Source organism: Zymoseptoria tritici, chromosome 9 (assembly GCF_000219625.1).
Source record: "Zymoseptoria tritici IPO323 chromosome 9, whole genome shotgun sequence".
NCBI classification, from domain to species: domain Eukaryota; kingdom Fungi; phylum Ascomycota; class Dothideomycetes; order Mycosphaerellales; family Mycosphaerellaceae; genus Zymoseptoria; species Zymoseptoria tritici.
In genome coordinates, this window is record NC_018210.1 from 1,117,592 (window position 1) to 1,139,138 (window position 21,547).

Below are 21,547 nucleotides of genomic sequence, written 5' to 3' on the forward strand. Positions count from 1 at the left end.
TGTTGTGTGGAAGAGGAAGAGGAAGTTTGAAGGCTTGCAGCAAATGTACCGGTGTGGAGGCAAGAGCCAGGATCAAACGAAAGTGACTTGAATGTATCGTGCTCGTGAATTGTCGTGAATTCGAAGCGTTTGGTGCAATCACGCGGCTTCGCGCAATCGTCACCGTCTCAGTGAGCCTCACCTGCTTCCGACCCACGGAGTCTATTCGAATTGTCGTGCCTCGTACGATCGGTGAGCTGCTTCGCAACGCCTTGCGCCTGTGTTTGCCCTTTGCGGACAGCCTTCCTTCAATTGTCACCTTCTTTGCGCCAGACTCGGCTCTGAACATTACGCGAGCCATTGATATGGCCAGGCTGAGGCTCATGGTAAGTCTCTTTTTGCAATAGTCTCTTTGTTCCGGACTGCCGTAATCAAAGACAATCACCAAAGTCCTTCTGATTCATCTCCAGCCATTTTCCCGTGTCCGACGTGCTAGGATTATAGAATTCTGGAAGGGTGAATGGGCGATACGGTATCTGGCGCCGAATAGCTTTGTCCGCTCGCCGAATCGCAGTGGCCTGCTCGAGGGGTCCGAAAACACTGGTACCGTCCTCATCTTCCTCGCCATCGAACGCCATGAGCTCGGATTCTCCAAGCCACACATCTTCAAGACTGAGCGCATCCAGCGAGAACTTTTGGCTCGCAAGACTAGACAAGAGTGCGTCTCCTTTGCCTTCTCCAACATTAACGTAGCGCAACTCGACGCCTTGAAGTGAGGCACTATGATGCTCAAGGAAGTGAATCAGATCCGTCTCGTTCACCCAAAGGCCCGATAGATTTACATATCGCAAGTGCTTGCCCGGCCGCATGTTCGCGAGGAAATACATGTATTGACGCATGAACTCATTTCTGACATGTTTCAGTTGTTCGTCCAGGTAGGTTTGTCGGTAGAAAGAAATGCCCAAGATCTCCAAGCCGGGACATGCCTCCAGCATCGTCGCGAGCGCCTGCGATGAACGGTTGACTGTATTCCTGATGCGTTCCGGCAACCGCTCCATTGCGGAAGTGAACACTGGCGAATCCTCAAGTCCCGTCTCAACAGGCATGATGACTCGTTCCGCTGTCTCGACCAGAATTTGATCAGATATGCAGATGATGAGCTTCTTCAGTCCGGGGAGGTTGAAACAGCCCGGATACGTGCGGCAAGTATGAGCGAGCGCATCACATGGTAGACCGAAGCCGCGCGAATGCGTCCCGAATACATCCAGAGAAGTGACGGCGATTTTGCTCATTGCCAGAGCGTTCATGGCGAGGAAGAACGTGTGCTGTGCTGCTTTGTGCACCCAGATCCAACAGCCAACATCACTAGGTGCTTCTGTCAAGAGCGCATCTTGGTACACAGTCACTGAGACTGACAGACTGTGCAAGCCACGAGGCTTGTACATCTTGAAGGTGCGAAGTGCTTCCGTCAGGAAGGAGAGAGCCATGCCAGTGTTGTGAAATTCGATGTATTCCGCTTTTCGCTGGGTCAAAAATCTGAGATCCTCCCGCGCTTTGGTCCTGGCAACTACATCGTCAGATCCGGCTATCAAAGGTTCTGCGTTGCTGTCATCATGTGTAGACGCTTCGTGTGGCCATTTGTCAGGCATGGCGATGCGAGCGGGATGGACGAGGTCGTAAGCAACGCCTAATAATGTCAAATGTTCTAAAAGACGCCCGAGCCGACTGTTCGCGATGATCCAGCCGAGTTTCTCCAGCCCCTCTCGTGTAGTTTCGACGTTCTTGGTCTTGAAGCAAGCACGAAATCGGTCCTGGGTCGCATTGTGGGCAAGGGCACGATTGACAAGGCGTAAATGTCGGATGTCGTCAAGAGCCAGATGTTCGATGATCAAAGCACAGATCTCGGGAGGCAGCTCCTCGAGAGAGTTTGTAGTCATTTTGCTGCAACGACCGATTTAGAGACAGACAAGCAATGTTGTTCGGAATATGGAAGGTCTTCAGGTCTTTGGAGATTTAAGCTGACGGGAGAGCAGGGATTGAGCTGACTAAGGCAAGATCGATTCCAGCCGGTGTGGAAAGCTTCGGACAGAGAATCTGTTTGATTCTCATTTCCATACGCTCGAGTGAAGACTGACCGTGATACGACTTTCTTGTGAGCCTCCTCTGTTTCTGTCTCCATCCATGAACCCGGAATCCACGTGTCTCATCCCATCGACATCACGCTCCTTGTTCGACAGAGTATATCGAGTTCGGGATACAGAAGCGCAAGAGCCATACGCGCTCGAGCTATACGCTCTGATCTTGGCTCGCCTCAGCATCCTCACTGCAAACAGATACTCCACCTTGCAACTTCGTAGCATGGATGCGGCGACACTCCGAAGCCTCGCAGAAACAATCTATCCTGGCAACAACGATGCCTTCAACGTCTCCACACACCGAACTCCCCCAAACTCCGTCCCTCCCAAGGTGATCCGCCGCGTATGGATGGCCCATAGCCATCGGCGACGTCGTACATAATCACCTTTCTTGCCGCATCTTCTCCTGTCCGCAGGATTGTGTTATCAGTGATATTTTCCCCGGAAATCTGCGTGCATTTTTCATCCTCGCTACGGGTGAAAGTGATCGGCGAGATGTTTACCCACAGATCTTTCAGGAGAATCCGATCGAGCGTCAGACCGTTGCTTGCATAATCTCTGCCACCTAGACAGGAAAACAGTCGGTCCAAACCTCCTTCGACGAAGACGATGTGTTCCAATTCAAGATCGCGGAGAGTGGCGCCGTGGTTTCGGATCAGTCCCACAAGGTCTTGTTCAGTCAACCGCAAACCAGCAAGGCGGAGACGGCGAAGTTGCTTCAGCGGGCGCATGAGCGAGAGGAAGCGCGCAAAGAATACCATCGCGGCGTCTCGAACATGTTGCAAGGAGTAGTGCATCCACTCTTCTTCGTCGAAACGAAACCCCGATATCTCCAAGACCTCCAAGTTGGGACATGCTGTCAGCATTGTGGCAAGAGATTGAAGGTGCAGCTCATCTCCGAGCAAGTCGCTCGAGGCCATCAAGTCCGTGTCTGGGACTCTCGATTGGTGCATGATGCTGAAGGAGCCACCAGTCTCCATATCCTGTTCCGACTGGACGGGGAGCGGGTCTGAAAGGCAGATAGAGAGCTGTCTGAGCGCCGTCCATTGGTACATCTCTGGACTTGGCCAACCAACTTGAGTGAGTGTGTCCCTTGGCAGACCGCATCTCATGGACGCCGGCTTCGCGTGGAAAATGTCGAGTGAACGGACGGAAATTCTGCTGTACCTGAGGCATTTCATGGCGAGCAGAAAGGTGCACTTCGCTGCTTCGTGTATCCAGATCCAGCACTGAGCCTCATTAGGCGTAAGGCTAGCGCTCCCATCGTAGCGATAGATGCTGATCTTGGTAGACAGACTGTGCAGACCGGTCGGGTTCTGTTTTGCGAGATTACGCAGTGCCGTGGAGAGCAGTCCCGCATCCTTCCCAGAGTGGTGGAATTTATCCTGCTCCGTCCGCCGCTGGTTGAGTGAGTCGAGCTCCTTCGTGAGACTTGACTGCATTTGGTCCATCTGGTCATTCGAATAACTCAGTGCTTGGTATTTGTTGCCTTCACTGAGCATGAGAAGGTGTCCTGGGTCATACACAACGCCCACAAGCGTCAGATTTTGCAGGAGACATCCCAGTGGTGAGTGCTCGGTGATCCAGGCGAACTTCTCCAGATTGCGACGAGTGAGTTCGACGCGTTTGCTCACAAACAGAGAGCGGAAATTGTCGTCGGTCACGATGTGTTCGAGCGCGCGGTTGATGAGGCGAAGATTTTTGATGTCCGGAAGCTCGAGCTGATCCGTCACTCGATGAAAGAGCTCTGGAGGAAGCTGATCAAGTCGCTTTGGCGGCATCTTGACGATGATGCGGTGGTATTGAATTGGAGGAGATGAAGTTCGTGTTGGAGGGCGTTGTTGTTTGTAATGAAACCTGGGGCAGTCGCGCGGCGGACTAGCATCGTGCAGCTATCTTGCAGCTACCCCTGCCAAGGATATGCAGTGTTACGTGAAGAACTTTTTGGAGAGGTCGCTGTGTGCGCACCAGGATGACACAGACCGCCGCCGCAACTCCAACGAGAAGTCCTTTCTCGGTAGGTGGTCGACCCGTACAAAGCGCACAATCCAAATGGCTCATCCATCTCAGAAACAGCCGCGGACGCTGATGCACCAGATTATTCCACCCCAGCTTCTATCCGATTCGTGCTCGTCGAATCCGGAGCATGAGTCGTCGAGGCATGCTTGCTCCAGTCCGACGTGGAATTGATCAGCAACTCGTTCTCCCTCGCATAGGCAATGATATTGGACATCAGCTCGGAAAAGAAGCCTGGGCCGTTGAAGCGGACTTGTAGACTTTGCAGCGTGCAAGTGAAGACGTCGAACTTGCAGCAATTGGAGGATTTGAGGCGAGATCCGCGGGCGGCGATGGCGTTGATTGCCTACAGGATGGGAGGCCGGCCGATGTTGGGGTTGGCGGAGAGGGGCAGGTATTGGACCAATTTGACTTGCACGAGTTCTTGCGTGCGGCGGGAAATGTCGTTGTCTGTGCTCTCGAGAGCTTCTTTGCAGGCTTCCGTAATGTCACGAAGATGACATCCATAGATATCGCTGTATCCATCATCGGCCCTGCTGGAGTCCTGCAGGTTGCACCTCAGCTTCCTCGTATGGCAATGCTGACACACCCGCCTTGATCGTCGCTTGGCAGTGATACTCTGCCTTCGCCGGGCGGTCGTGTTGGCAGTGGAGGTCGATGCGGGCGTCGAGAAGTCGGCCTTGTCGTCGTCCTGTGGAGCCGACATCGGCGCAACAACATGTCAACCCTGCACCTGCAGATGAGGTGCCTGTCAGCAAAGAGAGACTTCATCGGCTAAAGCATCGCGGACATGGTGCGGGGTTGTTCTGACCCGGCCAATTTAGGAAGGAGCCCTGCACAGGAACAGGAATAGAGGGAACATCCACGAATGTTGACAAGGATATGGGCAGCACACAACCTCACCTGGCAGGATCTCACCTCCTGTCTTCCAGCTCGCCCACAGCCTCGAGCCGTGTGAGTCTGCCATGTCTCCGCCAAGTTTCTTGGAAGAGCCAATTTTGACGAAGTCCTCGTCGCACGACATGTCCGGCAATATCAATCGTGGTAGTGGAGCATCGAGGCGGCTGAATGCCAGCAACTCTCGAAAAATCACCCCTTCAACCGAAGATTCGCCAGCTTTATCAAAATTGAAAGGCTCTTCATCCCTGTCGTTCATGGTTCGGCGCGGCTCTAGAACCATTGGGACCCATGTACTGCCCAGCTTGTGTTCCGGGGTACTGCGTCGCCAACACGTGTTTGCATGCATGATGCTCACGTTTTGATGTGGATCTCTGCGAGATTCACGGCGAGGCTATGGGCAGCCATGAATCTCATCTGCGGGCAGCCATACACGTCACTCTATGTTATATACAGGAATGCACAGTATTCGTTACTAACGATAATGGTATTGAGTTTGTTTATGTAATTCCACACACGAACGCCCCTAGCTCTGCCCGCGAGATTGGCTACAGAGGACGTTGTAATATCACTTTTTGAAGCCTTAGCCTCTCGTCTGTATCGAAAGTATGCAAGTTCGTAGTGTTCGGTCTCTTACACCGTCGCAAGGTAGTAGTAAAAGCAAGAAATCACACCTAAAAAGCACCCTAAACGCCTCGTCTGTGTCGAAGAAGGAGGAATCCCCCTACGAGCCCGTAGGCTAGTCGTCTTGGTCGAGGTCCTGGCGGTTGTTAGTCACCTCGTTCTGAACGGCTACTTAGGAGAGAAGTAGGTGCTACGTTATAGCCGCGCCGCCCTAGATCTGCTCGAGTAAAGTACGAAGTATCGAGCGCACTTCGCGGGTTATCTTCTGTATATCTGTTAGAGGTCTTTGTTTTAAACGAAGAGGTATATATACCGAGATGCGGCCGTTGGTCTGGCGGCTCGTCCAGGTACCCTGCAGAATCGCCTAGTACTCGACCATCGCATCCTTCTATAGACAGCTATACGGCATAAAGTCCTCGCCGTTACGGCCGATAGGAATGTCGGTGCCCCTCGGCATAGCCGTATTCGCGGTCCAGCAGCTATAGCACTTGGCCACGCCGCGAGCTCCACGCTAGCTGTGCGCCCTGTTATGTGTTAGTAGCCGCTCGTTTTAAACGAGCTCGTTATAAACGTACCGTAGGAAGCCTTCGACGGAGGAGTTAATCGGCTGAGGACAGCTGTCCGGACCCTAGCGAATAGCGTAGTAGCGCACGCGGTTACGCTAGTTGTTCGAAAGGTTAGGCCACTGCCTATTAATCTCGGCGATCTAGCGGTTCTCTTGTGTCGAACGGTTGGCGTTAGCAGGTAGGGCGTTAAAGCCGGCCCAGGTAGTACAGTTGGAAGCTATCGTTGTGAACGAGGGCGAGGGAGAGGGAGAGGACTTGGTAATCTTGGTGTTCGTTCTTAACGAGAGACTTAGATAGGTATGAGTGTTAAAGAAAGGAAGAGGGTTTAAAGTCGAAGAAACGGCGGTATAAGAAGACAGGCCGGGTCCAATTCGTCATTAACGAGCGTGACAGGCAGCATTCACGTCCTGTCTGCTGACCGGAAAACCGAGCATGTGGCCTCGTTGTAAGCGAAAAGTCGGTCCTCGTTGTGAGCGAAAAGTCGGTCAGATGGCCGCCCAAATAAGCTCGTTGAGGACGAGAATGTGATAAAATCAGCTCGTTGAGGGCGAGAACGTGATAAAAACAGCGTCCATCTGATAGAAAACCCGCCTAAATAAGCTCGTTGAGGACGAGAACGTGATAAAATAGGTGCCTATCTAATAGACAGAACGCCTATATGACACGTTTTGCCCCTTAACTGAGCACGTTGTGAACGAGAACTGAGCACGTTGTGAACGAGAACTGAGCACGTTGTGAACGAGAACGTGATATATATAGCCTATTAAGTAAGCTATCGAGGCGCCTACTGAGTCTGAGAAGGTGTTTGAAACGAAGTGCTTGCAGCATATGCAGACTTCCGGGCTGGCTAGGATGGCCGAAGAGATGTCCTCGTTGTTACCGTATAATCCTGCTCGGTAATAACGAGAGGAGGAAGTTAGTACTACTAGTTCGGCTGCAACGAGTACTGCGGCTGTAGCTGGCAATACAACTGCGGAGGCTGATAAGGCTGGTATTGGCTGTTCGGTAGAAACGAATAGTAACCGCTTAGATGCTGCTGCTACTACGGCTGGAATTGCGGCTGGAATTAAGAGCTCGGAGGTAACGAATACTACTGCTGGGGCTGAAATTGAGCATTCGGTTGTAACGAGGACGGCGGCTAGTGCTGCTGGCTCGGTGTATACGAAGGCTGGCTGTTCGGCATAAACGAGGGCTGGCTGTTCGGCATAAACAAGGGCTGGCTGTTCGGCATGAACGAAGGCTGGCTGTTCGGCATAAACGAAGGCTGGCTGTTCGGCATGAACGAGGGCTGGCTGTTCGGCATAAACGAGGGCTGGCTGTTCGGCATGAACGAAGGCTGATTATTAGACTCCTTAGTCCGGTTTATGTTTGACGGGCCAGCAACAACCTTCGGCTGTACAGCCTTCGGCTGTAACGAGTCGAAGGTTGTTTGCATAAGATGCTACGGTATAGGCGGATTGCTCGGTGTAGTTATCGGTTAAAACGAGAAGCTATCTCCCTTATTCTCTTTGTTAGAATCGGTCGCCTTTGCCTTGCCCTTCTTCTTCGTCGTCTTCTTCTTCCTTTTTGAAGGGTTCGTTTAAGACGCAGAGTGATTCTTATTAACTGTTTCTGCATACAATGCATCCCGACGGTTACTCGAGATTAGCTGTTCTCGACGACGACGAGCAAGCTGGTGCAGCTGGATGCGTTGTGCTCCTCGTTGCCGACGAGAAGGCAACGACTTAATCTCCTCGATCTCCTCTGCCTCGTTGTCTTTGGTTTGAACGAGGTCCCTTCGAGTGCACTTCTAGCGCCTGCCGATAACGTCGAGGGAAACGGGCCTCTTCTAGACAATACACTCGCGGATGTAATGCGAGCAAGGCAGGTCGGTTGTTTCTATAAATACCCCCGTGTAGTCTGTAACCGGCTTTGTGTTATCCGTTGCTAATAAGTACTGTCCTATAAGGAGCGTAATCGCGTACCGGTATACCTTTCGATGCAGCTTGTAGAAGATTACCGGAGTTTGCAGCAAGGTCTGGCTCGTTTTATCCGAAAGGTCTTGCTAGTATTTCTGTACTTGCTTTTTACACTAGGGTATCGTGCGTTCGACAAGGCCGAAGGTGTCGGACTGCGATGTTCCAAGCCACTGCTTTAATATCGCATGCACGCCTTCGACTCGAGATGTTGCTCGGATAAGCCAGGTTCGTATTCGGTTTAGACGAAAGGCCGCCCAGAGCGAGGTATAAGGAAACCACTCTTTCTGTAGGTATTCGTAGCTACCGAGCTATATATCTTTCAGCGCAGCGCAGTGAACTTTGAACTCGTCTTCGGTGTTAGCGAAAGCTGCCTTTCGGAAGGTTTCGAAGAACTCTTCTGCCTCTTCGCTGTTAACGAAGCCCCTATTCTCTTCGTCTGCTTCCTATAGAAATTCGCTCCGTGTATACGCAAGGACATCTTTCATAAGATGCTACTTGCATAGCCGTCGAGGAGTGTTTGGAAACACGGTAGACATTGCGTTTAAGCATGCCCTGTCTCGATCGACTACAAAGAGTTCAGGTAACCGGACTTCGTTCTTAACGAGGATCTCTTTCATAGCCTTAAAAGCCCACTGAAAGGCGGCTTCGTCTTTACCGGCTATAATACACAAGCCGAAGGGCAACGTCTTGTTACCTCCGGAAACGCCGCAGAAGTTGAACACTAGTCGTCCTAAACGATGGACCTTATATGTATTATCCGCAAGAATAACCTCCGGAAAGTGTCGCCAGACTTCGAGGTTTTCGGGGTGAACGAAGAAGAGTTGTTCAAGGCAGCCGTTCGCTGTAACCGAGTACTTATACGTATATCCTTTCGACTGTAACAACTCGAGTGTTGCGTCTGCGATTGTCTTCCCGGAGAGAACGAGAGCCCGGTATTTCTGGCGGATGTTGCTCAGATCCTTTCGTTTCGGATACAAGTCTGGAAACTTATCTCGAAGAAGGGCTAGCGATTCGCTTACATTAAGCCCAGCTCGTTTGTAACGAATTACTTCGTCGATTACTTCTTCGGTTTGGTCCTAACGACGGTAATATGCTGGCATACCGGCGGTGCCAGCCTCTGTGCTAAACGCCATATAGTTATGGATACGTGGCCGGCCTTCTCGTTAGTAACGAATTAACTATGCTCCGTCTTTGTTCTTCGGATCTTCCGCCTTATACTAAAGCCGCATAGGACATTTGTGCTTCCGTGTACTAGTCTTCCGACGACGATTGCTCGCGTCGATCTTGCGATAGTTGCGTGTTGTTCTAGCGTGTCTACAGCGGACGTCCTTCTAGCACCCGTTGTTCTTTGATCCGCGTATAACGAGGTCGTATCCGTGCTCTCGAGTCCAGACCTTTATAAAGGCCTTTAGTTCCGGTAGAGACGAGAAGACTCGCTCGGGCGGTGGGAGTAGTTCAAACTCCTTAATCTCTTCGTCGCTGCCGAAGAAGTCCTCTTCTTCGTTGTTAACGAGCTCTTTATTAGCGGCGGCGGCGGCGTCGGCGTTGGCATCGGAGTGTATATCGTCGATAAACGGATAGCCGTTAGCATCGAGCTCTTGGGTTGAAGTCTGTTCGGCTATAACGAAGGCTAAGGATCTGCGTGTAGAAGTAGTATATACGCGTGTGAAGGTAGTGTGTATAGGACGACAACAACAACGCGACAAGAGAGGTAGACATTAACGCGTATTATGCAGTTACACGCTTGTGTATTAGCTCTTCGTTTATAACGAGTATATACAGAGTATATACAGAGGTGACGTGTATGGCTGCCCGCAGATGAGATTCATGGCTGCCCATAGCCTCGCCGCGAGATTCACGATGCAACTGCCCAAGAAGGAAATCGGACAATAGCTGCATACCGCTCACCGATATCGAATTCCTGCAGTGTCCCCTCCAGGGTTGATTGCGTTCTCAAGAACGTGTCGTATTTTGGCGGCATCATCGCGAGTAATGAGAAGAGACGGAATTGAAGAAGTGGAGTTCTCCAGCCCCCACAAAGTGGCTAATTCTTGAATCGCTCATCGAGCGCGCGAGGGCGAATCTCGTACACCTCGTCTGCATATGAGACCTCGGCGTTTTCGGACATTCTTACCCCTGTGATTGGACGGACTTGACTTCGCTGCGACAAGGATCGACATGCTCCCTTTGTTTGGCGACGACTCCTACGGAACACTACTCATGGCAGCGTCAAAGGAATGGACAATAGAAAGTATATGATGGCCATTTCCCGCTGCCATTGATCTCATCCTCCTCTCTCCACCATCTTTCCAGGAAACACACATACCCCCTCCGTGGCGACACTCCTCAACACCACCCGTACCACCGCCACCATGCCCGGGTTCACCACGCTCCTCCTCTCCGCCAGCCTCTCGCTGCTGGCAACCCTCACCTCCGCCCAAAATTCACTAACCCAATACTACGCCACAATCGACAACTCCACCACCTCCGACTGCCCCTCCGCCGGCGGCGCACACATCATCGTCGCGCGCGCCTCCCAAGAACCTCTCGGCTACGGCACAATCGGCATGGTAAAGGACAAAGTCATCGCCGCCAACTCCGCCAGCAACGCCGAATATGTCGTCTATCCCGCCACTCTGGCCGGCTATCCCACCTCCGAGTCCGAGGGTGTCACAGGCATGAAGGAACTGGTCGAAGCATACCTCGCAAAGGACTGTCCTGGCAATGCTCCGATCGTGTTGATGGGCTACTCTCAAGGCGCTCAGGTCGTTTCCGACTACATTTCCGGCCAGAATGTGAAGGGTTTCGCTTACAATGCTACTCTCACTGAGCCTGCGTCGGATGATGTTCTCTCTCGCATTGCGGCGGTGATCACTATGGGAGATCCGTCCATCAACATCACTTCCAACGCCGCACACGTTGGCAACTCAACGAAACCCGGTCTCTTCGAGCGTGCTGCCAATTCCTCAATGGTTCTGGCCGACATCGCGGATAAGTCCCAAGCGTACTGCGATGCGCTGGACCCGTACTGTGCGAGTGCACCAAATTTCAGTACTATTTCCGTGCATTTGGGGTATGTGAACGAGTATGGAATGGATGCGGTGAAGTTCGTTACCGAAAAGATCGAAGCATACTATGCTGGTGCTGGTGGTGCTTCGAACGGCACGGATGCGACGAACGGTACGAGCGGCGGCGGCGAGGGTGCTGGTGCGGGCGCGGGCGCGGGTGCGGGTGCGGGTGCGGGAGGTGCGACGCCAACACAGTCGGGTAACGGACCGGCATACACAGGCGGTGCATCGAAGATGGGCGCGGGAAGCACAATGGCTGTTGTGTTGGCAATGGGGATTGCATTTGCTTGTGGACTGTAAATAAAAGCGACTTACCACATCACCAGAATCAGAGAAAAAGGTTTCAGAGCGCATTACTTCGTCAGTCGTCTTTCCACCATTTCCAACTCCGTTTCCACCCAATCCAGCTCTCTGCAAACCTCATCTCTCCCCTCCAAACTTCCCCTGACGAACCTTCAGAACCCCAATCCCAACCCCACGAAACCTACGATCCGAATCAAACCACTGCAAACACCTCTTTTCCCTCCTGCAAACCTCGTGCACGGAAGGAAAGTCAGACTCCGTGCCAAGAGCGATACCATGCGTCTTGAGTCGCAATTCCTTGAGCGTCTTCTTTTCCTGCACTGTGAGAGAGCCGAGCCATTCGAGACCGACTTCGAGTGTTCCGGTGATCTGAAAGGTTGCTGTGGCGTAGAATATGGGGAGGGCTTCTTTGCGGAAGAGGTGGCAGGTGGAGAGGATGCCGAGAGAGGGGCTGCGGAGGGAGTGGATGTATTTGTTTTTGGGGTGAGCTTGTGGAGAGTCGGTTGTTAATGGGGTGAAGATCAGGCGTGGGATGTCCGGGTGAGGATTTGAGGGGTGGCTGAGGCGGTTTCGGGCGGAGACGTGGATGAGGGAGTTGGTGAAGAGATGCTCGTACACTTTGAGACGCAGTTCGGTGGGGAGTGCGAGGAGGCGGGATTCTGGTGGTGGTGTCTGAGTGGGCTCGGGTTTGATATGGGACTTTTGTTGGGCCTCGAGCTTGATGTTGGTGCTTCGTCGGGCTGGTGGTTCGCGCTTGGACATCGTGCTGGTATCGGTGAGGGATGAAGTGGAAACTTGAGATAATTGGAAGCTGTATGTTGGTGTCGGGCGGTGCTCTCTTGAAGACGTGCTGGTTTGCTGAAGAAGGGTCGTTTTCAGCCCACGTCTCTGCAGCAAACACGTCAAAGAGGTTCTGCTACAGAAGTCACCGGACGCACCTAGATGGGTCTCCGACGCACTGGGTTGGTATGCTGGCCAAATCTCACTCCTTCCGACTCGCTTCCCTGCTCATAGGGCATTTGTGAGAGCTGCTTGCTATGGTAGTCGAAGAACTTGTTCGGGGAGAGCTTTTTTCTGAGCTTCTCAGTCTTCTTGCGCATGCGCTCAGTTTGCTGCAGTTCCATCTTACGAATGCGCATCTCCCGCTTCTGGCGCTTTGCTTCGTTGTACTCTCTCATATTCCCAATCTCCGAATTGAAGAGCGCTTCTCCGGAGTCTCGCACGATCTCGATCACAGGGCCGCCTGTTGGTTGGCCTGGTTTCGCGCGCTGGTGAAGAAATGCGAGGTTCGTCTTGAGTCGTGCAATATCCCTGCTGCTGCAGATCATTCCCATGTCGTCCTCGTGATGCACGCATTGGACCAGGCGGATGCGCATGAAGTCTTGGGGTGACAGTTGCGAGAGCGCCTTGATCGCATCGCGAATGTCTTTGGAGTGGAAGTGGTAGCGATGACGACGTAATGTGTCTACACTTTCAGCATACACTTGATGGCAGGTCAAGAACACACTCGTGGCGGTGCACGGTGTAGCAGGCGGATCTGGAGCGCGCTGGCCTAGTTTGGCAATGCTATCGATGAAAGCGTACTCGTAGATCGTGTCCCGTAACTCTCTTGGAAGCTCGAGCAGGCGGCACCTCGTGGATGGTGTGGTCGGCGTCATGTTGGCGTGGTCTTCTATCATGGCGAGGAGACCGGTGTCGTCGAAGTTGTGATGTGGTGGTGGATGCAGAAGAGAGTCTTTTCAATGAAGCCAATGGGTGTTTGAAAGGACGAGTGGAAAGACATGGAACAGTGGAGACCACCTCGTCTGTCAGAAGCAGAGATACCAAAGAGAAGTGAATGAAATGACGCTTTTGGATGTTTCGGCCTACCTTGCACATGCTAATCTGATGCCAGCTGACCAAAAGGGCCGTGCATGTGTTTTCCAAGAGCCGAATAGACAGACAGACCAGAGACTCTGCTATCGATCAGAACCTGCTCCGCACTCTCCGCCATGAGCTTAGCAAGGCTGAAGGATAGCACGATAGCACTTTCATTCCCATGGTTCCTCGTCAATGTATGCGAAGCGTGGTGCAGTATCGCACCGTACTTCCATCGCAGTTCTTTTTCCGTGTCTCCAAAATGCAATGCTTTTTCGCGCTTCGTCTGCGCATTGTGCGCCTTTCTTGTATGTCGAGCAGCATCCATTTCGTGATGCAAAGTCACACCTTGCCAAGCGCCAAATGGCGTCCAGTCAAATCAAAACTTTTGAAGTAGGCGTTGGCCGCGTCGATGTCAGACATCGCGAGTGAGGCCAACACCTTGCCACGCGCAATGCCCATCTCGTCATGGTCTTAAGAGCCTGATATCTTCTTTCCTTTTCTTCTTGTCGATACGCCATGAAGTGCAGTGTCTTTGCGATTCCTGAATGTTCAGAGCTAAGATGCATTATTTGCTGCGACGCCCGCCCGAAGCTGCGAGAGGAAAGATGAACCATTTGCTGCGTCATTCGCCCGATCTTGCGCATGAAGTTGCTTGTCGCACTCGCTGACACTGGTCTCAAATTCCAAGCCAGACTCCCAAACCAGCATTCCGGAATCGAGCACGACACGGATGAAAGGCGCCTTGGAGGTAACGCCTGGGGTAGACCCCCGCACAGCTCTTCGATGCAACATGGTCATAGCCGTGCTGATTTGTATAACGCGTGCGCTCGTGGGATAGCGTCCTTGTTGTGGTCCTGGCTGCAGATCATACACGACGTGGATGCGGCGTATGCGCAGGAAGTCCTTGGGTGGCAGTTGAGACAAGACTCGGGAGGCGTAGCTGGTCTCGTCGGAGCGGAAGGTGTAGCCCTCGCGGTAGATGCTCACGGTCTCGCGGTAGATCTGGTGGCAGACCAGAAGGACGTTCGTGGCGCGCAGTTTGGGAGGCACAACCACTTTGACTCGTTCAATCTTGACTCCGATGTCGGCGAAAACATGACCGTACACCTGGTCGCGCAGCTCTTGTGGTAGCCCGAGTAGGGTGCATCTCGTGGGCGGATGCGCGGCGGGGGTAGCCATGTCTGGTTCGTCGTCTGTGTTTGCGCCAGAAGTGCTTGTTGACTTCCACGTTGTCGAATTGGGCTGTGTGGTCGGGCAGATGTAAGGTGAGAGCTCTGATGAGATACGTGGTAGCAAGGCGAGGGCAGATCGGCGGTTGGGGGAACCCGGGACGGCGGACACCGCTCGGGTGCTCTCCGGAGGAAGAATTCGCTACTTAGCCAAGGACGACAAGAACTTTCGTTGACCTGACATCTCCCGCACGACTGATTTTTCTTTCTGAGAAGCGACGTAGACTCGTCTCGTCCTTCGCGACCTTTCTTCATGTCTTGTAGCAATCGCCGGCATTGCTGAAGCGTAGCAAACACGGATCGCTGATTCGAGGTGCAAGGCCCGATCCTCCATCGTAACTTCACCGACAAGAGCATCCGCCCCATGACTCCGGATCCTATTCCAACACCCGTCACTCATGGCTCCGACTTTAGAGGCTCAGCGTCGGCCTTGCAAGCGCGGCGACGTCTTGAAGAGAGCGTCAACCTCAATGCCAGGAGCACAGCAAGATGCAGCCATGTTTTCAAACTCTGGAACTTCCGCATCGAACCGTGACATGATATCATTCCAGGAGTCGCAGCTTGCAGCGATGACGATTCGGATATGTTTTATAAACGTGGCGTGGCTCGGTGGAATCGTTATTAGCCACGTTGTGGCAATCTGACAGTCTGGAGCCTTGAATACGAAGCGTCCGTAGTAGACTGCCGCGGTCTCATTCCGAAGCTGATGACAAGCTTGTACCAAACCTGGAGGACGTTGGGTACGCCTACCCTTTGGAAGATCTCGGAGAATTGGAACGACATTGCTGCCTGACCAGGACTGAAAGGCGTACTCGTATATCCATTCCCTTAATTCCGTCGGGAGTTCTAGCAAGCGGCACCTGGTGGCAGGTCGCGAAGAGGCCGGTGTCATGTCGAGATCGCTCTTGCGTTCCATTTTGTCGATGTGGGCGACAGCTTGACGGCGACAGCTCGGGAGTGAGAGCTTGAGAGGGCTCTGATGATGATTGTGCTAGATGTTGGAAGGTGACCGAAGGAAACGAAGGAAAATCGCAGTTGTTGTGATGCAATAATGGATTTTCGGAGGGCCCATGCCCATGCGGTGCGACCTTGCGACGACGGGCGATCACGGAATATGACGACCTACCTCTTATTGACATCTCTCAGTCAGGACTTCGAGGGCGGTATATTGCGAATCTTTCCCATGCGGCCATCGCGATTGGATCTTGACGGACGAGTCGTTGCTGATGGACATGTTGACGACAGTGGATGTAAAAGAGGGAAGGTCGAGGTCTGGCAAGATGATGAGGTGAACTTGACCTCGAGCGGGAGTCTCGGGAGACAACGGACCGAGTCCGCAACTCTGTCAGTCAGCAAGAGCCAGCCTAACAGCCTAATGGCACCGACACCTTAGGTTAGCATCCAATGCTTGCATTTCGAAACCTTCCTTCACCACACGTCGCTTCAGATACTCCAAGAAGGACGGCGATGTTGTCGCCGCCTTCATTTCGAGGCATCTCAGGTAAGGTCGCACAGCATGCGCCCATGAGTTTCACATACCTTGCTGTGGGTCTTGCGTGAGCCAAGGAGATTGAAAGACCGCATCTCTTCTTCTCCCTGTCTGGGACTACCTCATAGTTCGGATCACCACCGCATTTCCATGCATTGACATACCGTGGAAGCAGAGACTCACGTGTTGATATTTCCTCGCCGGCCGAGCTCGCACTAATCGGCACAAGTCCTATACACGTGCCGACGCGCCAACTACACGAAGCATGGAGGGCGCGCGATTGATGCAGTTTGGCACGGAAGATGACGAAGAAAAGGAACTCCAAACCCAGGAACGAAGACAGAGCCTCCCACAATGGGATGTCTCCGAGAACACGAGGACGCGGTTCATCGACTTCCTCTGCGTCGCCCTCAATGCCTCCTCCACCGTGCTTATCGTCTTCCTGAACAAGTAGTGAGTATATGTCCGATCGCCTGTCGGATATCGACTGACTTGCGACTAGCACCCTCTCCGACCCTCAACTCCGGAAATCTCAAATCCTCATGGCAATCTGGCACTTCGCCGCAACCTTCTTCGTGCTCCTCCTCGCCACACGCAAACCCTGGCGCCTCTTCGAACCCGTCCGTCTACCCGCCCTCCAAGTCCTGCCTTTGAGCGCCTTTTTCGCGGGTTTCCTCGTCCTCAACAACCTCAGTCTCGCGCACAATCCCGTGGGATTTTACCAGTTGTCAAAGATCCTCACCACACCGAGCGTGGTGTTCATCAACTTCCTGGTCTTCCAGAAGACCATCCCGCGAGAGCAATTCCTGGCCGTGCTAGTGACTTGTGTGGGTGTGGGACTGGTGAGCGTGCAGTCGTTCAAGGGCAATGCGTTGGGGACGGGTATTGCCTGTGCGGCGTTCACGACGACTGCGTGTTATCAGATTTGGATTGGGAAGAAGATGGCGGACCTGAAGGTCGACGCACCGCAGCTGCTGCTGAATCAGAGTGTTACTGCCGTGGCGTTGCTAATCCCGGTGTCGATGTTGGTGGACGTGTTTCCGGACTTTTGTGAGTTCTTGTGGTGTCTTGTCTTGCCTATCATCATCCATCGCTGACTTTTTCATCTACAGCAACAATATCGACACCCACACTGCTATCACTCGTAGCAGGAGGATTCGTCGCAAGTCTGCTGAACCTGTCGCAATTTCTGATCATTGGCAGGACCTCGGCATTGACAGTGAGCTAATCATCCCGCTGTCCCAAGAATATCAGCTGACTCCTCCGTAGTTCAACATCGTCTCCAACGTGAAGATGATCGCCATCCTCTCACTCGGCTGGTACACCGAAGGCAAGACCTTTACTTTGCTCGACATCATGGGCGTGCTACTGGCACTGGTGGGCGCATGGCAATATGCCGTCTGGGGCAGGAAGTGATGAGTTTGTTATACTACACGATAGACTACACATGATGCAGTTGCAATTGATACGCAGGTTTTGTACCTTTGGACTCGATCAACGCGCTCCACTACTTCGCCGACCCTTGCACTGACCGGCGGAACCAAGCTAACAATGCCGAGTCCGTCCATCCACCACCGACGTCAGTCCCACCCTCCATCTCACCACCACCTCACTCCCCACCTCCACAAAGCGTACACCCACACACCTCCCCCATTCCTCCCTCAATCAACCCCAAACAATGCGTCCACAATTCCGTAAAACTCTTAAACGCCTTCCCACTTGGATGTCCCAGACTCGTCCAATCCCGATGTCCGTTCTCGCGAGTCTTCACCCAGCCTGAGTATCCCCGCGGCAGTCGATCGAGGCGGTACTTGACTCCGCGTTGAGTGGGGATGGATTGATGCGACATGTAGGCGAGTGCGAGCCGTTCTTGGAAGTAGAGGTCGTTACGCTGGAAGGTTGGGCGGGTAGGGGTGGTGGCGGGGGCCGGGGCGTCGGAGTAGGGCCAGACGGGGATGAGGCTGTAGGGCTGGGTGGTCGTTGCGGCTGGGGTGGGAGGTGGGACGGTCGCTGGGAGATTTTTGTCCCTTGGCTCTTGCTTTTGGCAGGCGGAAGGATTGAGGGCTGGACGGACGATGGCGGATGAAGACTCCGATGGGAGTTGCGCCTTGCTCGGTTCCTGCTTCCGTGGCAATGATGGAACGCTCTTCTTCTCCTTCGGCTCTCGCATCTTCAGAGGGGGGGTCGGAGCCGGATCCGCGACGATGAGGGAGGATTTGGCAGGGAATTTCTTCTTGCTTGGCTCTTGCTTCTGGACTGGTGCTGAAGCGGCCTTGACTTTCTTCAGCTCTGGCATTTCGGGAGATGCCAAAGACCGTTTCTCCTGGACTGATTTTTGCCTTGGAAGAGATGCGGGTGCTTTGTTCGCCTCGAGCTTTGGCGTTTTCGCGGTTGCTGAAACATGTGTCTGCTGCAATGCTTTCTCTCTTGGAAGCGATGCTGTTGTGAGATTCCTCTTGACGCTCTGTTCCTTCTGGTCTCGCAGGGGACCACTCTTCCCCTTGGCCAGCTGTCGTATTCCGACCGTCGTCGCCGAGTCCCTCTTCTTACCCGGTACATTCTTCTGGAAAGAGGCCAAGAGCATCTTCCGTTCGACTTCCTCACCTTTCGAAAGAGTCGTTGGAGGCTTCCACTCCTCGCTTGAGTCCCGCCGCTTCCGTTTTGGTAGAGGAGGCGTCGGTGAGATCGCGTTCTCGGCTGTTTCACGCCTCTGGAGTGCGACTGCTGCACGCCTTTGCTCGGCTGCTTCTCTCTTCCGCACCAAGAGCGGCAGACGAACGATCAACCGCTTTGGGCTGCTGGAGACTGGCTGAATCGTTGGGGTCTCTGGCGCGGGATCGGAGATGAACCAGCCGACTCGCTTCATGGCCAACGCCTCCATCGATGCGGTTGGCTCTGTTATATGACCAGACCCGGCATGACCATCTTCAAATAGCTCCGAGAAAGAATTCGGAATCTCATCATCGACAGGCTCAGGCGATTCCTCCTCCACCGAATCAACAGGCCACAGCCCGTCGTACTGTCCACGGAGATTGCGGAGTAGGCCATGTGTCAGATAGTTCTTGATGACGAGCGGGTGAACTGTGGTCGGAGGTCGGTACTCGGGGAAGGGTTGAAAGATGGGGTCCATCGGCTGTCCGCTCAGTCTTTCGATCGATTGCCGGAGATGGCGGCTGAGGTGCCATACGCCCTGGGATTGTCAGCATGGACTGTAGTGAGCAATGAAGAAGAGTGCTTGCCTGTCCTTCATCCCAGACGTCGTAGTCTTCGTTCATCACCGAAGTGCTCATTGCGGCAGTGCAGGACGGAGCTTTGTTGTTGGTCGCATGACAGCGATTGATGACAGATGAAGCGATGAAAGGCAGGAAGCTGTCTGCACATGATGGTCTTGCTGGCCTCGAGCTTGGAAGAGTGAATTCAACCTCTGTGGCACGTGCAACGCGCTGTCGTCCAGCACAAGCACATACTTTATTGGATGGAGTGATAGGTTTCAGATTCCATCGACAAGATCGAATGGCCGCTCTTAGGACGATGGCTTTCTGGTCGGGGCGGCTTGCGAGAGAGGAGCTTCTAGCAGTCGTGTGCGGTCATGATACAAGGGCGGCGATCTAAGATCTTGTTCGCAAGTACTTGATCTCTACCGAAGCTGTGGAGCTGCTCTTCTTGACACTTTGGCTTGCTTCATTGGCGTAAACGTCTTCAAAGGCCTTAAGCTTGGAGCTAGCCACTAGCGCGGAATTCACATGCAATTCACTCCTCGCTGCAAACGCTGCATATCGTTTGGCCATTCGATCGCTCAACCAGAATTTGTCATCTGCTACAGCACCAGGTCTTTCTACGTATCCTGACTGCGTCTCTGGTCCAGCTGTTCATCGTTCAACCACAAATTCGACAATAGCAAGAAAAACTCGGGCACTTCACTTCGATTGTGCGTTTGTCGCCATGTCTGAAACACTAGTCGATTCCACACAATAAGAAGAAACTACAAGTCGGTGGATATCTCACAATACGATGCCGTTCATGCGTATCCATTGTCAAGTATTGTCCATCAGGAATACAAAACTTCGCTGCATCGCCAACCTACTCCCTCTTTCTTTCTCCACCCACGAACAAACACACACAGCTTGCTCTCCCACATACACACACTTTCTGCTTCCAGCTTCGCTTCCAGCACCACAGCTCTCGCACACCAGCTTGCTTCTCCAACATACACAGACATTGTGCATCCAGCTTCGCTTCCAGCACCACAGCTCTCGCACACCAGCTTGCTGCTCCAACATACACACACATTGTGCATCCAGCTTCGCTCTCAGCACCACAGCTCCAGCATACACAACCAGAGACTCTTGCTTGCTCCTTCTTCTCTCCTTTTCGGATTCTTCTCTCCTCTTGCTTTCGTCTCTCCAACTCCAGCAGACCGACCAAGACAATGGCGTCCGACCTCTCCGCCCAGAAGCTCGACGCAGGCTTGAAGCGAATCGACGAGATTGAGCAAGAACTCGCCGCCGAACTCACCACGGCCGAAGAAGAAGTCTCCGCCGCCCGGGATGCCCTCGCCCAAGCCACCGCCAAACTCTCCCAGGTTCGAGAGAACCACCAAGCCATCACCGAGCGCCGCAGCAGCATCACCGAGTTCCGCGCCCTTCCCCGCTACCTCCGCCGCGACCAAAGCCAGACCGAGGAGCTCCTCCGTCCAATCGCCGGCTACGAGCTCGAGAGCGCCGACGACTCCCCTCCTCCACCGAAAGCTCCCTCTCCCTCCCCGGCGCCCGTCTCCAAGAAGCGCAAAGCGAAGAGAGATCCCGCTCCCGCCGCCGCCGCCGCCGCCCCTGCCAGCAAGCGCAGCAAGCGCGCTCCCGAGTACCTCCCCGCCTGTCCCACCATTGTCAAGACGGACGAAGGCACTTGGGTCGAGCTCCGCTGCTCAGTCTGCAACGGCAACACGGAGCCGCAGAAGGGCCAATTCTACAAGGGCCCCGCCGGTCTGCAGAAGCATCTGCAAACCAACCACCAGCAGAAGGTGACTCGCGCGGACGTCATCGTGCGTTGCATGCACAGGGCGGTGTCGGATGGCGAGGTGGAGAAGATCGAGAGCGGAGAGGTGGAGGTGGAGAGGGTGGTGGGTGTGGGGCAAGGGAAGGCCACCTCGGGAAGGAAGGGAAAGGCGGCGGGAGGTGGAGGGAAGTCACGCGTGGCTGTCCCGGAGGAGGAAGAGGAGGCTGAGGGCATGGAGGCGGAGGCGGAGGTGGAGGGCGGAGCGGTGGCGGAGAGAGAGGAGGAGGAAGAGGAGGAGGAGTTCGTTCGCCCGAGCGACTCCGTCCCGGACACGGAGGAGAAGCGCTTGCGCTTGGAGCTGTTCCGCCAGCTGCAGGCGCCGTCGTTCACGCCGAGAGATTGAGTAGTTGTAGTCCACTGTAAATTTT

General features: G+C 53.7%; 9 protein-coding genes across 9 annotated transcripts; 3 read left to right on the forward strand and 6 right to left on the reverse strand.

Moving 5' to 3' along the window:
- Window positions 1–410: 410 nt before the first annotated feature.
- On the reverse strand, window positions 411–1,916 carry MYCGRDRAFT_95753 (uncharacterized protein; the record flags this gene model as incomplete). Its single annotated transcript, XM_003849644.1, has 1 exon — window positions 411–1,916. One exon carries the CDS (start codon window positions 1,914–1,916, stop codon window positions 411–413), a length of 1,506 nt encoding a protein of 501 aa, XP_003849692.1.
- Window positions 1,917–2,398: 482 nt separating this feature from the next.
- Window positions 2,399–3,895, reverse strand: MYCGRDRAFT_95754 (uncharacterized protein; the record flags this gene model as incomplete). Its single annotated transcript, XM_003849643.1, has 1 exon — window positions 2,399–3,895. One exon carries the CDS (start codon window positions 3,893–3,895, stop codon window positions 2,399–2,401), a length of 1,497 nt encoding a protein of 498 aa, XP_003849691.1.
- Window positions 3,896–4,476: 581 nt separating this feature from the next.
- Window positions 4,477–5,286, reverse strand: MYCGRDRAFT_95755 (uncharacterized protein; the record flags this gene model as incomplete). Its single annotated transcript, XM_003849642.1, has 3 exons — window positions 4,477–4,607; window positions 4,720–4,821; window positions 5,034–5,286. 3 exons carry the CDS (start codon window positions 5,284–5,286, stop codon window positions 4,477–4,479), a joined length of 486 nt encoding a protein of 161 aa, XP_003849690.1.
- A 4,220-nt stretch (window positions 5,287–9,506) lies between these two features.
- Window positions 9,507–10,303, reverse strand: MYCGRDRAFT_95756 (uncharacterized protein; the record flags this gene model as incomplete). The annotated part of the gene is made up of 2 exons (XM_003849641.1): window positions 9,507–9,813; window positions 10,266–10,303. 2 exons carry the CDS (start codon window positions 10,301–10,303, stop codon window positions 9,507–9,509), a joined length of 345 nt encoding a protein of 114 aa, XP_003849689.1.
- Window positions 10,304–10,676: 373 nt separating this feature from the next.
- Window positions 10,677–11,282, forward strand: MgCUT5 (cutinase; the record flags this gene model as incomplete). Its single annotated transcript, XM_003849364.1, has 1 exon — window positions 10,677–11,282. A coding segment is annotated over one exon (606 nt), but the record flags the coding sequence as incomplete, so codon positions are not given.
- A 1,202-nt stretch (window positions 11,283–12,484) lies between these two features.
- On the reverse strand, window positions 12,485–13,204 carry MYCGRDRAFT_95758 (uncharacterized protein; the record flags this gene model as incomplete). The annotated part of the gene is made up of 1 exon (XM_003849640.1): window positions 12,485–13,204. One exon carries the CDS (start codon window positions 13,202–13,204, stop codon window positions 12,485–12,487), a length of 720 nt encoding a protein of 239 aa, XP_003849688.1.
- A 757-nt stretch (window positions 13,205–13,961) lies between these two features.
- On the reverse strand, window positions 13,962–14,585 carry MYCGRDRAFT_95759 (uncharacterized protein; the record flags this gene model as incomplete). Its single annotated transcript, XM_003849639.1, has 1 exon — window positions 13,962–14,585. One exon carries the CDS (start codon window positions 14,583–14,585, stop codon window positions 13,962–13,964), a length of 624 nt encoding a protein of 207 aa, XP_003849687.1.
- A 1,525-nt stretch (window positions 14,586–16,110) lies between these two features.
- Window positions 16,111–17,540, forward strand: MYCGRDRAFT_75599 (uncharacterized protein; the record flags this gene model as incomplete). Its single annotated transcript, XM_003849365.1, has 4 exons — window positions 16,111–16,577; window positions 16,627–17,174; window positions 17,237–17,343; window positions 17,394–17,540. 4 exons carry the CDS (start codon window positions 16,390–16,392, stop codon window positions 17,538–17,540), a joined length of 990 nt encoding a protein of 329 aa, XP_003849413.1.
- Window positions 17,541–20,553: 3,013 nt separating this feature from the next.
- MYCGRDRAFT_95761 (uncharacterized protein) lies at window positions 20,554–21,522 on the forward strand (the record flags this gene model as incomplete). The annotated part of the gene is made up of 1 exon (XM_003849366.1): window positions 20,554–21,522. The coding sequence occupies one exon, from the start codon at window positions 20,554–20,556 to the stop codon at window positions 21,520–21,522; it is 969 nt and encodes a 322-aa protein (XP_003849414.1).
- Window positions 21,523–21,547: the final 25 nt, after the last annotated feature.